The sequence below is a fragment of the Sinohyriopsis cumingii genome, chromosome 2, assembly GCF_028554795.1.
Source record: "Sinohyriopsis cumingii isolate HCF-2022 chromosome 2, ASM2855479v2, whole genome shotgun sequence".
Lineage (NCBI taxonomy): Eukaryota > Metazoa > Mollusca > Bivalvia > Unionida > Unionidae > Sinohyriopsis > Sinohyriopsis cumingii.
In genome coordinates, this window is record NC_142962.1 from 20,872,150 (window position 1) to 20,885,918 (window position 13,769).

A 13,769-nucleotide genomic window follows, 5' to 3' on the forward strand; every position below is an offset into this window, starting at 1 on the left:
GGTCAATATTGTGCACAGATCGCAGTTCGTTCTGTAATATATAGTGTGAGAATGATTCTCGAATGATCTTTCTATACACAACTGTACATAGAGAGTGCCAAGGAACCACTCAACCAACTGGTTTGGTTTTCCGCCATTATACAAAGAAATGGACGCAAATATGTATTCAATGGCATAGTAGTCAATTATCTTATATTTTTAGAACACGACCATACTGGTCATATATTGTGTGTACAAAATACCGTATCTGCATCGATCTGTCAGGTAAATTACCCAGCATTTGTATACTGTTATAGTATTTAAAATAAGATTTCTTGACGGTTAGATAGAAACCTATGGTCAGGTTTGACGATTAACACGCTGCGCCTTCCAGAGTAGTAAATAGAACATTTTAAAATCAATTTACTTGTATTCTCACAACGAATATTGCTTGTTTCCACTATCTCAATTGGTAAATGTAAATGTCACAGTAGAAATATTGGGAACGGTACAAGTCGAACCTTGTTCCGTGCACTGGAACTCCTATCGTTGCAATCTTTTTACCTAGGCTAGGGATCGTACATATACTATATAATATAACAAAGGAGGGCACTTTTCTCACACTCGCGTGATCTATTTAAGAATCAAGACTAATATTTCAGAAGACACCTCGCATAGCTTAATAAATTGGTATCGATGTTAACTAAGGCATTCGAATTTTTATGCCTACGCAAAGTTTGACTTACTAAAGTCTGGCTATACCTCCCCGTTTGTTTGTACCGATTTCAATAACGGAAATCTTTAATTTGAAAAAAGTGCAATGAACTTAGTTAATTCATTCATTGATTTATAATTTCTAACTTGAATGTCACCAGAGTGGCTCTAACACTGACATTCTCTGCACCTTTCATGCTTAAAAGGACTTTCGATACTAATATTTCAGAATACACTTCACATAACTTAATAAATTTGATATCGATGTTAACTAAGGCATTCAAATTTTTATGCCTACACAAAGTTTGGGGTGGCCGAGTGGTCTAAAGCGCTCTCCGTTACGGATCACTGCCATCTCACCTCAGTCTGCATGGGTTCGAGTCTAGGATTCGGCCAATGTGGGTATGTGAGAAGGCTTGCCAGTAGCTTCTTGTGGGTCGGTGGTTCTTCCCGGGGGTTTCCCGGGTTCTTCCTCCACCATTAATACTGGCCGCCATACATAGCCTATCGTGTGCTGAAAAATGGTGTTAAACCCAACAACAACAAAGTTTGACTTACTATAGTCTGGCTATACCTCCCCGTTTGTTTTTACCGATTTCAATAACAGAAATCTTTAATGTGATAAAAAGTGCAATGAACTTACTCTATTAATTCATTGATTTATAATTTCTATCTTTAATGTGACCAGAGTGGCCCTAACACTGGCATTCTCTGCGCCTTTCATGCTTAAAGGACTTTCCATACTAACACTGCACCATGTTGCATACACTATGGGCAAGTTGATTTCCTCAGATAACATTGTGATGTAGTTCATCCTATTCAGTAACTGCTGGATAATTCTGTAAATTACCATAATGTTGAGAGTTTAGAGTTATATCCTTTGCACACATGTACATAAAAATTACACTGCACATGAATGGGGCTCCAAGTGGCTGAGTAGTCTAAAGCACTCACCATTATGAATCACTGCCATCTCACCTCTGTATGCGTGGGTTTGAGTCTCTGGGTTTGGCCAGTGTGGGTACATGAGAAAGCTTGCCAGTAGCTTCTGATGGGTCAATGGTTATTTCCAGGGTTTTGTCAGGTTCTTCCTCCACCATTTATACTGGCCACCATGTGTGGCCTATCTTGTGCTGAAAAATGGCATTAAACCCTACAACAACAACAGCAACAAATCCACATGAAAGGCAAATTTGTAATTGTCACTCTTTTCCTTTGCTTGATCTGACATTGTAAATATAGGAATCAGATGGCATAGTATTTTCCTTGTACGTACATACATGTGTAGTCATGCATACACACCTTCTCTGAAAATGGACTTGTCCAGGAACTGGAAATGACTGACGAATAGTTCATGTTTTACACTGAATTCTCCTGTTTGGAATGAAATATGCAGACTATAACAGTGTTAGGGTCCCTCCTGGGCATAATCAGGTTTGAAATTATAAATAACTTAAAAAAACTCACTAAGTTCTATGCATCTTTTATCTCATGCACTTTTCGTCTTTTAAATCAGTTATGGGTAGGAACAAATGGGTGGTGTATTCTGACTATACCACATTTTAAGAAATGCCAGACCATTTTCCTATGCTATCAGTCGACATGATCATGGTTTCCTACACTTGAAGAAGCTTTCATTCTCAGTCCAGACTAAATTTTCACTCAAAATTTTGGGGACATTGTCTACAGAAAAGTCATAGGTATAGGTAGGTTTTCCCCAGACCATTAATTATTAGTGGGACTATTACAACTTACTCTCAACTCCATTGGTTCCAGTATAATTGCCTCATTACACTTTTGCTGATCTTACCACTGCATCTGCATTGTTATTCCCATATATATATAAAAGTTTTGAAATTTGATTAGCTAATCATCTAGACAAATGATTCACACAAGTAATATGAAGTTTGACAGGTAATATAGAAAAAAATTCAGGAATCTTTGGACATGTTAGAGTTTCAGATTGTTTATTGATCACATGTAATCCCAACCACAATGTGGACATAGCTGTACAGCTCAAGTTTAGTTACAGTGTGTGTGCATATTTGTATGTGTGATTTGGATTTTTAATGTAGCTTTAATAATTTTAGTCATATTGCTACATTGTCTGAAGTGTGATAGTTCATAGTGGTGTCTAGCACTGGGACATCATGCCACAGACATGTAGCATCATGTCCCTCTTAGTCACATTATCCTGACACCAGGCCAATCAGTGTGCTAACACTAACCTCTTAATGCTGAGTGCCAAGTGAGTCAGATGTTAGTACCGCTCTTATAAGTATTTGGTATGACTAGTCTGGTTGTTTAAACCTGTGACCTCCTGCTTCTGAGGCAGATAATCTAACCATTAGGCCACCTGAGCGGTCTAGAAATCTGATGTTTAGGCAGTTATTCGCCGACTAATAGGTGGTTATGCCTGAGAAGAATTGCTTTATTCCCAGGTGTATTTAAAATTAACAGAATTTAAAAATACAGCAAAGAAACCCCATAACCTTTAAGACCCAAGTTATTATAGGATTAAAATTGTGGATTCAGAACCAGAGTTTATGTTATGATTTTAGACTCTTCCCACCCCATGGATCTAAAGCAGATTGGGCATTAAGAGGTTAGTGTTAGGACTGGTTGGCCTGGTGTCAGGATAATGTGACTGGGTGGGATGTCATGATGCCCTAGTGCTAGACATCACTATAAACTGCCACGCTGCAGACATCGTAGCGATATGACTGAAAAATTGTTAAAGCTATGTTAAAAATTCAAAGCACACACACATAAACACACACAGTCTTTTGTCCATGTCTTCTGAAACATTCAATTATGCTTTTCCCTATCATAAGAATTATTCCTCTCTTTTATGTCATTTTCATTCAGCTTTTGATTTTTTTCCGGTGGCTGAACACCTGTAAAAGCCACATTTTGCCTATCTTATAAGGAGGGAATTGTGCCGCGTGTTGAAATATGAGATGCTACAGTATAGCTGATGCAAATTATTTCAAGCAAGAAAAGGAATGACACAGTGTTCTTTATATAAAAAAAGTCAGAACACGAAACACATGCCTTTGCCCACCTCCTACAATTAAATGGCTCCTTCCTAATAAAGATTTCGGATGTTCTGCCTGATCAAGGCAGTGGTTGTTGTAAACACTGTTATTAAATATTAGCATCAGAAGATAGTGTTTGTTTCAGCTTGGAAAAGGTGTGTTCCCATCAAACGAAGCAATCTGACTTCAGCGTGTTGTATTTAACAGCTTCAATTATGGTCTCATCATTAGTAGTGTATGTTTGGTAATTGTTCCTAATTAATCAGATCTCAATGTATTGTTGAAATTAATAAGGCAGAAAATTTTCAAATCTTAGATGCCCATACTCAGAGATTTTAATTCCCAACAAATGTATGGCATTCTGCTTGGATATCTCCACGTGTATTTAATTATTTGTTTAATCTTGTAAGGGAAAAAATATGAAATCTATTCTTATCATCATAGAAATAAGTAGTTGTATATAAAGGGTCCGTCCATTTAGTATGGACGCATGGAGGGGTAAGTTAACCCAAACGCATATGCTACTGATAATGTTCGTATGCATAGGAAACAGGGGTGAAACCATGATAATAATTTGTCTAATATGTAACTTGTTTGACTGGGTTCAGTCAGTGTTTGAATTTTAGCGGACACTAGACAAACCTTTTAGAGTTACACAGCTTAATTCTTTGATGCAGCCAGACATTCAACATTGGTGGACTGTCTGTTTTATTAAACACATTAATATTATTAATCGTTTGTCGTTTCTGTGTGGATTAAATATAAGCTGTTCTATAGAATTTGGGGTGGGGGTGGAATGTCAAGCATACATACACAGGTATGAAGGTATAAAACAGTATGCATGTCAAGGGGTCAAGCTTTGTCAGATTTTTGCGTACATACTAAATGGATGTCCCCAAAGGATGTGACAACAATGTAATCATAATAAATTGATCTAATTCTTATAATTATTTCAATGCAAATGTAAAATATGCACTTTCCCATTTGTGACTGTTGGAGCATAGGCTAGTGAGCAAAAACAACCCCCAAAACTTAAAGAAACAAACATGCAAACTATATTCTTTGAATAGTTTTTGCTGTGTTCTTTTGTGATATAACACTTTGAAGTTTGTTACTGTGGTCATATGAATAAAGTGTGATACCACATCAAGCTTCCATTGTTAATGACGGGACCATAATTGGTGCTGTTAAGCGAAATGCACAAAATCAGATGGCTTCCTGTTATAGAAGCGCACCTTTCGGAGGCAGAAATTGACTTCATCTTCTCATGCTAATATTTTATGACTGTGTTTACAATGGTCACTGCTTTGATTCTACAGAACATCAGTTGAAGTCGAGTCTTTATTAGGGAATGGCATAAACAAATGCTGACTGTTGACAGCTGAAACTTACTAGCCCATAGGACTATTAACATTATGAAAGTTACTAGTTCGATAGGAAATCTGCTAGCCTCGGGCTAGTGGACTACCACTAATTTTGAGCCCTGGATAGTTCAGATGGAACTGTGGCCAAGTGCAAGAAAGTGTGATGTCTGGCTTAGTGATCTGAATAAGGCCTTTCCTTGAATTGACAAAATTCAGTCTGACTCTAATGAACAAACAAGAGCTATATATCGTTATAGTGTAACTAATTTGGAAAAGTAAGCTCAATGACAATTACTGGTTCTTATCATCTGGACATTTAGCCACTTCAGGTATGCCTAATATTCTTATAGGGACTGAAACTTTTGCTGGTGGGACTGCTATGTTTACCATAATAGGAGTCCTGGACTCCTGGTTTTAAAATCCTTGTGAGCCAACTGGTACTAACATTACCATGCAGTTTTGGCACCCATTACACATACAAGGTTAACTGCACCACTTTATTACAGCACATAGATAATAATAATAATAATAATGAGGACTTTGTATAGCGCCTAATCTTTAGAAGCTCTAAGCGCTTTACAACATTAGACAATACCTATAAGATAAAAAACATATAATAATATTATTACAAAAACAAACGCCATGAAATTAGAAAAACATTAAAAAAACATGCTGAGAATATTTCAGGTAGGTAACATTATTAGATCTTTAAGTTTTGAGATCCCTCTTGAATGTGATCACTGTGTCTTTGTGTCTAAGTTCAGTGGGCAATTCATTCCATGTTGCTGGGCCCTGGTATGCAAAAGAATGCTGTCCATATGACTTTGTTTTCATTGTGGGAATAATGAGTATACGATTGTCAGAAGAGGAGCGTAAGTATCTTGCTGGTGTGTACACATGGGTGAGGTCGGATAGGTATGTTGGACTAGAGTCCAACAGTAAAACATAGCACAGAGAACAAATTTTGTGTTTGATTCTGGATCAGATGGATAGCCAGTGTAGGATACAGAGCAGCGGGGAGGTGTGCTCTGATCGTGGTACTCTAAGTATGATCCAAGCAGCTGTGTTTTGAAGTTTCTGGAGTAGATAATGAGATGAACCAGACAGAATTGAGTTACAATAGTCCAGTCTTGAAAGTACTAATGAACACGCAAGTGTTTTAGTGGCATCAACTGAAAGATATTTGCGAATTGAGCTGATGCGTCTCAGCTCAAGATATACAGCCTTGCATATGTTCATGACATGTTGGTGCAATGTGAGAGTACTGTCCAGAGTAACACCTAGGTTTTGTACTAATTGTGTGAATTTAATGTTGGTGTTGCTGATATTTATTGTTTGAGGTAAAGGATGTGAATGAAAAAGTCTTTTTGTTGTGATCAGAATGGCCTCAGTTTTATCATTATTCATCTGCAGCTTGTTACATGTCATCCATGATTTCACATCAGAAATGCACCTCGCTACACCTTAGATGGTAGCATCAACTTCAGTTGGGTGGCTAGAGTTGTATATTTGGGTGTCATCAGCGTACAACTGGTGACAGACTGGATGATGATCTATGACACTTGAGAGTGACTGAGTGTACAGAATGAAGAGAACAGGTCAAGAACAGGCCCCTGTGGAACACCACAACATAGATCAACTGGGCTGGAGTGTATTCCATTTGCAGACACAATCTGTGTCCTGTTGACCAAGTAGGACTTGAACCACAGTAAGGCTGTATCATGAATGCCAAATACATGCTGGAGACGGTGAAGTAATATATCATGGTCTGTTGTGTAAAATGCTGCAGACAGATCAAGGAGGGTGAGGGCTGTAATCTTTCCGCTATCCAACACAGAGAGAATGTCATTAACTACTTTTAGAAGAGTAGTTTCAGTACTGTGGCAAGGGCGATATGCAAATTGTACATTGCTGAAAAGACTGTTTGAATTTAGATGATACAAGCTGGGATAGAAAAACCTTTTCTAAGATTTTTTATATGAGTGGGAGATTAGAAACTGGGCGGTAGTTTTTTCAATCGTTATGGTCTAGTGTTGGTTTCTTCAGGAGAGGCTTTACAATGGCAGTTTTGAAAAATAATGGGAATTCCCCAGATGAGAGAGAGGTATTAATAACATCAGTTAGTGAAGGCAATACTGGATCTAAGCACTCAAGCAGCAGTGATGTTGGAATTGGATCAAGTTCACATGACTTTGGTGCACTCTTCATCAGGATTGTACATACGAAATCCATAGAGACAGGTTCAGATGCTGCTAATGGTTGCCACTGAAATTCTGTATCCCAACTGTATGGTGACGACGAGTCAGTTGAAATTGTGTTGTCAAGGGATAGTGGATAAGGAGTTAATGAATTAAATGCTTACTGCACCATTGAACTGTACACCAGGTTGTGACTAAAATGGTTGCATTTGTAACTGCTTGCCCCTTTGCTGTCAACCTTCAGAAATGTATGCAGGTAGAAAATGTCATCTGGACTTTGCAATTTAGAAGCATGTACCATGTTTTTAGCTAAAAGCATTGGATAGGTACATGATAAGCACAATCCCCATAGACCAGGAGAGCTTATGGAAAGGCCTTTTGTATGTCATCCATCTGTCAGTTTGCACAAGTTTTGTTATCACCACTCCTTTTAAACTACTTAGAGGGTTGCCAAGAAACTTTATATCTACATTCATCCCAAGGTTTAGTTCGTCCAAGACAAAAATGGTGCTGCTTGGACATCCAAAATGGCCACCTTAACAACCATATTGAACATCTTATTGTTGTTATTCCTCCATAATGGATGGTCATATCAGCATCGTGTTTTCACAAAGACTTATGATGGGCCCAAATGAAAATGGTGCCCATGTGAAATAATATGACCACCATGGCAGACATCTTGAAAATCTCCCCCTGAACGGAAAGTCTTTGATGGGTTTTCATCAGTAGACTAATTATAATATCTTGTTTGTTTTGAATGAAAATGATAATAATCTTACCTCACATGTGGCTGCCACAATGAATATTGTGAAAACCTTGTCAGTAATTTTCCAAAAGGGATCATCATATCACTATGGATTTTTCACCAGAAGTCTTTTAATGGTGTCCAGTTTGTCCTTAATGAGAAAAATGCTAACCTTAAATACAGTATGGCTCACACAGTGGCTAATTTGAACCTGTTTGCTAATTTTTGATCTGGGACACAAATCATTGAAAGCAACGCTATGGTATTATTTTATTAAAGATTTAACTTTAAAATGCAAATTATGTAGGTCAGAAATGTATGGGACAATACTATGTTGCGGAATTTGCAAGATGTGCTTTAAGGTCTAAGCTGTTTTCTGACTTGACACGTATTTGCGAAAATACGGGAAAAAAGAGCAAATCAGATACTATTTAACCATTGCCTAAAATTACTACAAGTACGTAGACAAATAAATCATAAATTTGTAATCCTGTCATTGCACTGTTGTAATGAAGCTATATTAAAGTGTGTGATTACATTACGAAAACCTCTCCATCTAAAAAATAGATGCATTCACATGTATGTTGACTCTGTAGGAAAGAAGGGACTGCAAACTTTGATGGTGGTACTCTTATTTTTACCAAAATGGGAGTCTTGGACTCCTAGTTTAAAATCCTAGCGAGACCTCTGAGTACAGCATCAGTCACATTGAGGGATTCTTCTTTAGTGTGAGATTGATGGTATCACAGTACCAATTGTTTTTCCATATACCTCAATGCTAATGTTTTGTGAAATAAATATACTTTTCATCCTACCTCAGCATGCATGTCTCACACTGTCATAGAGAACAGTGTTAGATTGTCAATTTGACAAGAACAAAATCAGGTACTTCATTGCATTTAAGAGAGATACCTCTACTGGAACTAGAGGGGTAAGAGTTATCTTTTCACAACAGACACATTTTCAGCCTTGTGTACCACATTTAAAAAAAATCATAAAAAATACAAAATATGATCTAGATATGAATTAACATCATCTCACATGTTACAAAGAGGCTCAACTATTTTTAGGCCTAACAGAAAGTATAACTCTTAGATAATGCACCAATCACAGCTAGTTTTGTTGTTTATTTCTGAGTACAGTGTTCCCTACAACATAAGCTCCACCCACCTGAGGTTGTTCAATTGGTACCTTTATACCTATAATGGTTTTTACATGAAGTTGCCGTCTTTATGTGTGACTAGTCAAGCTGTCTAGCTTCCCTCCAGTAAGTGACCATTGCAATATATAATGTGCGAACAGTGTCAGCTAATAATATCAGACTCTGAGACAAGTATTGAAAATTTAGTCAGCAGTAAAATTATTGTCATACTTAGGTAAATGCAGATATACTTTTTTTAATGTAGGCTTTCATCATAAGAAAATGATGGTAAATTCTATTTCTCAGTGAATTTAAAGCCAGGCAGAAAGATACTTAAGAGAAATCCAAATAGTAAACTTTTAACTGCTGACCTGAGGTTGAAGCAGATGTAGATTGTTGACAGTTCGGTAATCTTGTAAAAGAAGTACATAATGCTATTTCGTAAATACTCTTTAATTTGCCTTAGCTATAACTTTCAGTTTTTGTCGTCTACAATTATTGTCTTCACACTGTTAAACAGGTTTTATTACTGTTTAAGAGCAGCCAATACAAGTGAGACATAATACTTATAAACAAATGAACAAAAGCATCTACATCTTTAGGTTGATTGGAATGCCATGATTTTACCTGTGCCTGTGTGTAGAAGAAGCTATGTTTTGAAATATCCACTTGATAAAAGTTCATAATTTTTGCAGTCCTATGCTGTAGGCACTACACTGTTTATTTGTGTGAATTGAGTTACATCAACATTATTCATGACTTGCAGGCAATTGTGACTATAGAAAATTTCAACTAAAATAGTTTGACTCAAATAATAGGAAACATGAACATATATGGGAGTTAATTCTGCCTTTGACTTTCTTAGGATGACGGAAGAGCCAGCCAGGAGTAAGATTTCTGGAGTGACAGAACCCCTCAGTTATGAAGAGCCAAAACCATTTGATCTGAAGTTGTCCAAGAAGCTACAAGAAACCATGTATCCATTTGGTGTCTTTGAAAGTGATGCTGAAATGGCACACAGGTATGCTGTACATGTCTGTTTCTGTGAATCCCAATATGGGAGGGCTCAAAGTTAATGCTTGATTACTTGCAAAATGTTAATTATGTAAAATGCGAGTTCAAATGTAAAACTCTACATCTTTTTGCAAGACTAAATTTTCAAGGGATATGCAGAAGATCATGCCAAAAACTGATTGAAGTACATAAATTTGCAAGTAATAGATGGTATTGGTTTTAAAAATTTGGCTGACATTTGGAAGAGGCGAGATAAAAAGAGAGATCAACCAAAAAATGATTTCAGCAGAAACATTTAAATAGGTGTTTTGTTTTGCTGAATGGTTTAAATGCTGCTGCATTGTTGATGCTTTTAGAAAAATATCTAAGGGAAGTTGATATATTTCAGATGTCAAGCTTGACTTGAAATATTTGGGAGAAATGACTTTCTCCTATTGGATGAAATAGGGAATAGTGAGAGCTGAAGAGGGAGAAGTGGGAACAAAGCAAGTAATGCAGCATATGTGTGTGCTCTTATTTGAACTATTTTTCCAGATTTTATTGATACAGAAGACATTCTCCATTCTTAGCAAAATAGAATAATTAAAGGAGAAATCTGGACCAGAAAGCTATTGACAGTGTATTAAATTAATAATCACAGTTAGTGTCATTAGTGTTTACCAGTCAGTGATCTTGTGAAGGAAACTTAAAAATGCTTGCGGATAGTTTATGCAAAATCTTTGCAGTGAAGTACAAGATATGTGCCTCTTCCATTTTTGTTGAATTGTCATACACTGACTTTATTAATTGATCACAGTGGATCAGAGAATTATATTTTCTGTTCTGTCACAGTCTCAGATATAACCCACCAGTGATAATCATACTGACCCTCCCACTCAAACAGCAAGTTAGTAACAACTGTGAGGGAGAAAGAGAAAATATCTGAAAGGTTTATAAAATCTTTTGTATCGGTTTGCTCCATGAATAAGGAACAATTCTTGTTATCAATCGAGTTTTGAAATCAATTGATAACCCTGCTATATGTATATACACATGAAATGATTCTCATTTAAATGTACCGCTCCAGTGGCCTAGTGATTAGAGCATCCGCCTTGGACGTGGGAGGTCGTGGTTTCTATCCCCGGCCAAGTCATACCAAAGACTTACAAAAATGGTACTAACAGCTGCCTTACTTGGCATAAGAGGTTAGTGTTAGGACTGGTCGGTCTGGTGTCAGGATAATGTGACTGGGTGGGACATCATGCTACATGTCTATGGCATGATTCCCCAGTGCTAGACATCACTGCCACACTGCGGACATCGTAGTGGTATGACTGAAAAATTGTTAAAGCTACGTTGAAATCCTAATGACACACACTCATTTATATGTCTTTATACGTGTATGTTTGCGTTGTAACCTGATTGAGATTGCTGTTCAAATCAGTTGTTGAAGTAAGCAGAATATGTCAGCAGTGAGAATGACCACAGGATACATTATGGCGCTAAAATAAAACACAATAAATATAATTTAGTCTAAATGTTGGAATTTTTTTCCTACATTAAACTTGGCCATCATTCGCAAGCATGCCATCAGAAATATCTAATTTTTTGCTGTGAATCAGTTGATGGATAGTCCATTTTATTTACTGTAGAAACAATTGGGTATCATAATTGACTTGAATGAATAAAAAAAATGTTAATTTATTTACATTCAGAATTGGTTTTTGCATTGTGTGAAATTATTAAGAAAAAGAATGATAATCATTTTTCTGTTTTAAAAGAATATATACCATGTAAAATAGTGGTCCTTGAAAACTTGACTAAGCACTTTTTGAAGATATCATTGGGGCCATTTGTCCTATGTCCATGAATCTTTGTTGAACTTTGCAAATGTTGCTGATCCATCATCAAATCTAAACATTTTAACAATTTTAACAACCTCTTTTTGAATTAAAAAAACTACTGGTCTAATCCATTTGACACAATTTTAACAACCTCTTTTTGAATTAAAAAAACTACTGGTTTAATCCATTTGACAAAATATGACAGAAACCATCCTGGCATAGAGGGGTTTCAAATTTGTACAAATGACAATCCACCACTATAAGTAGAATTTGGCATTAGTCGTATTTCAGGTCAATGATCTCAGGTTCACTTTGCTTTGTTTGGAAATAGAAAAGAATTTTACCATTAAATTAGTGATTTCCAAACTGTAAGATGATGTAATTTATTATAAATTTGACTCACATCTGACATGCTCATTGTATAATAGGCTTAAACTCCAAAAAGGAAAATAGAATGTGTTGTGAATCATAATCTGTTTTTTTGCATTCCTTCTCAGAATGGAAGTGCTGCACAAGATTAACATCCTGGTGAAAGAATGGATCAAAGATGTCAGCAGAAGAAAGGTAATACATTTTTGCTTCAAATATTTGTTGTTTTTTATCGTCTTTATAAACAAGAGGGAAGCTATTGTCCTACTGTCAGTATTGGTGCCACCAGATATGAAGCATATATATATATATATATATATATATATATATATATATATATATATATATACACACACATACACACAGCTTAACTGAAACTTGATCATATTATCTTCCTTGGTCCTCAGCAGCAGTTGTATTGGGTTTCATAAAACCTACCATCTGGGAATGGTGCTAACTCCTTACATAGTTGGATATTCTTGGTCATGTTTATTTGCGAAACATATTTAAAAAATAATAATTTCTTCACCTGTCAAGTTGAGTAACTTAATCCCCTCCATACTGACTCAGTGCTGAAGCACTGTAATAGAGGGTACGTTTCCAGCAAATCCCCACAGTGACTTGGCAGACACTACAAATGGAGCTTGTATACATGATTGATTTACATTTTAATACCCAATGCATGAAAACCATCCATGGAAAGATTGAGACATTAGAGTGATTTACAATCCAATACCAAACACCCAACTGAAATTTAACACAATATATGGTATTAAGTTCATGTGTCATTGGCATTATGTCAGCGTTACCAAAACTTTGATTTGAAAAAGTTCAAAAACTGCATCTGTTAATTTATAAGGACAATAGTGTAGATAACTCCGTGCCCCACTGTGCACTGTCTCTAATGAAACTCTTTAGCACATGATTGCTGGGGTCATAAGCAGTAAAAGTACATACATTTGACTGATACTACTTTATCTCTGCTTTCATCAGCCTATGTAACTTCTCAAGAAAGTGTGGTGTGCTAATCTCCATGTGAAACTGCAGTAGCTTCATCAGAATGCATGGAGAAAAGGATATAAGACTTCTTAATTCTTTTTTTAAATCTACCCCAACTGGAGAAACAAATAACCATGTAAGCTGTACACTGTGCTTGCAGGTAGAATTAGGTGATTAACTTGGATATGGCTAGAGAATTTTCTCAGTTACTCATTGACATAGGCAGTGGTTATCCAAGAAATGTACAACTTTGTATTTTGATTTTATTTTTTTTGTGTGTTCTGCATGCATTGAGCTGTATATATGCCTAAGTTCAGTACACATTGACCTGTATGCCTAAACATGATAAGCAGTGTACAGGTACATGTATGAAATCAGCACCTTC

The 13,769-nt window shown here is 36.4% G+C and overlaps 1 protein-coding gene across 3 annotated transcripts in view; it reads left to right on the forward strand.

Annotated features, from left to right (window-relative positions):
• Nucleotides 1–141: 141 nt before the first annotated feature.
• The window catches only part of LOC149804437 (poly(A) polymerase type 3-like), a 91,520-nt gene continuing 77,892 nt past the window's right edge, over nucleotides 142–13,769 (forward strand). For all 3 annotated transcript variants that reach the window (XM_089940376.1, XM_089940370.1, XM_089940361.1), the window contains exons 1-3: nucleotides 142–264; nucleotides 10,045–10,200; nucleotides 12,514–12,580. In XM_089940376.1, the coding sequence (XP_089796502.1) occupies nucleotides 10,046–10,200; nucleotides 12,514–12,580 (222 nt within the window). In that variant the 5' untranslated portion in view covers nucleotides 142–264; nucleotide 10,045. The remainder of the gene's footprint in view (nucleotides 265–10,044; nucleotides 10,201–12,513; nucleotides 12,581–13,769) is intronic.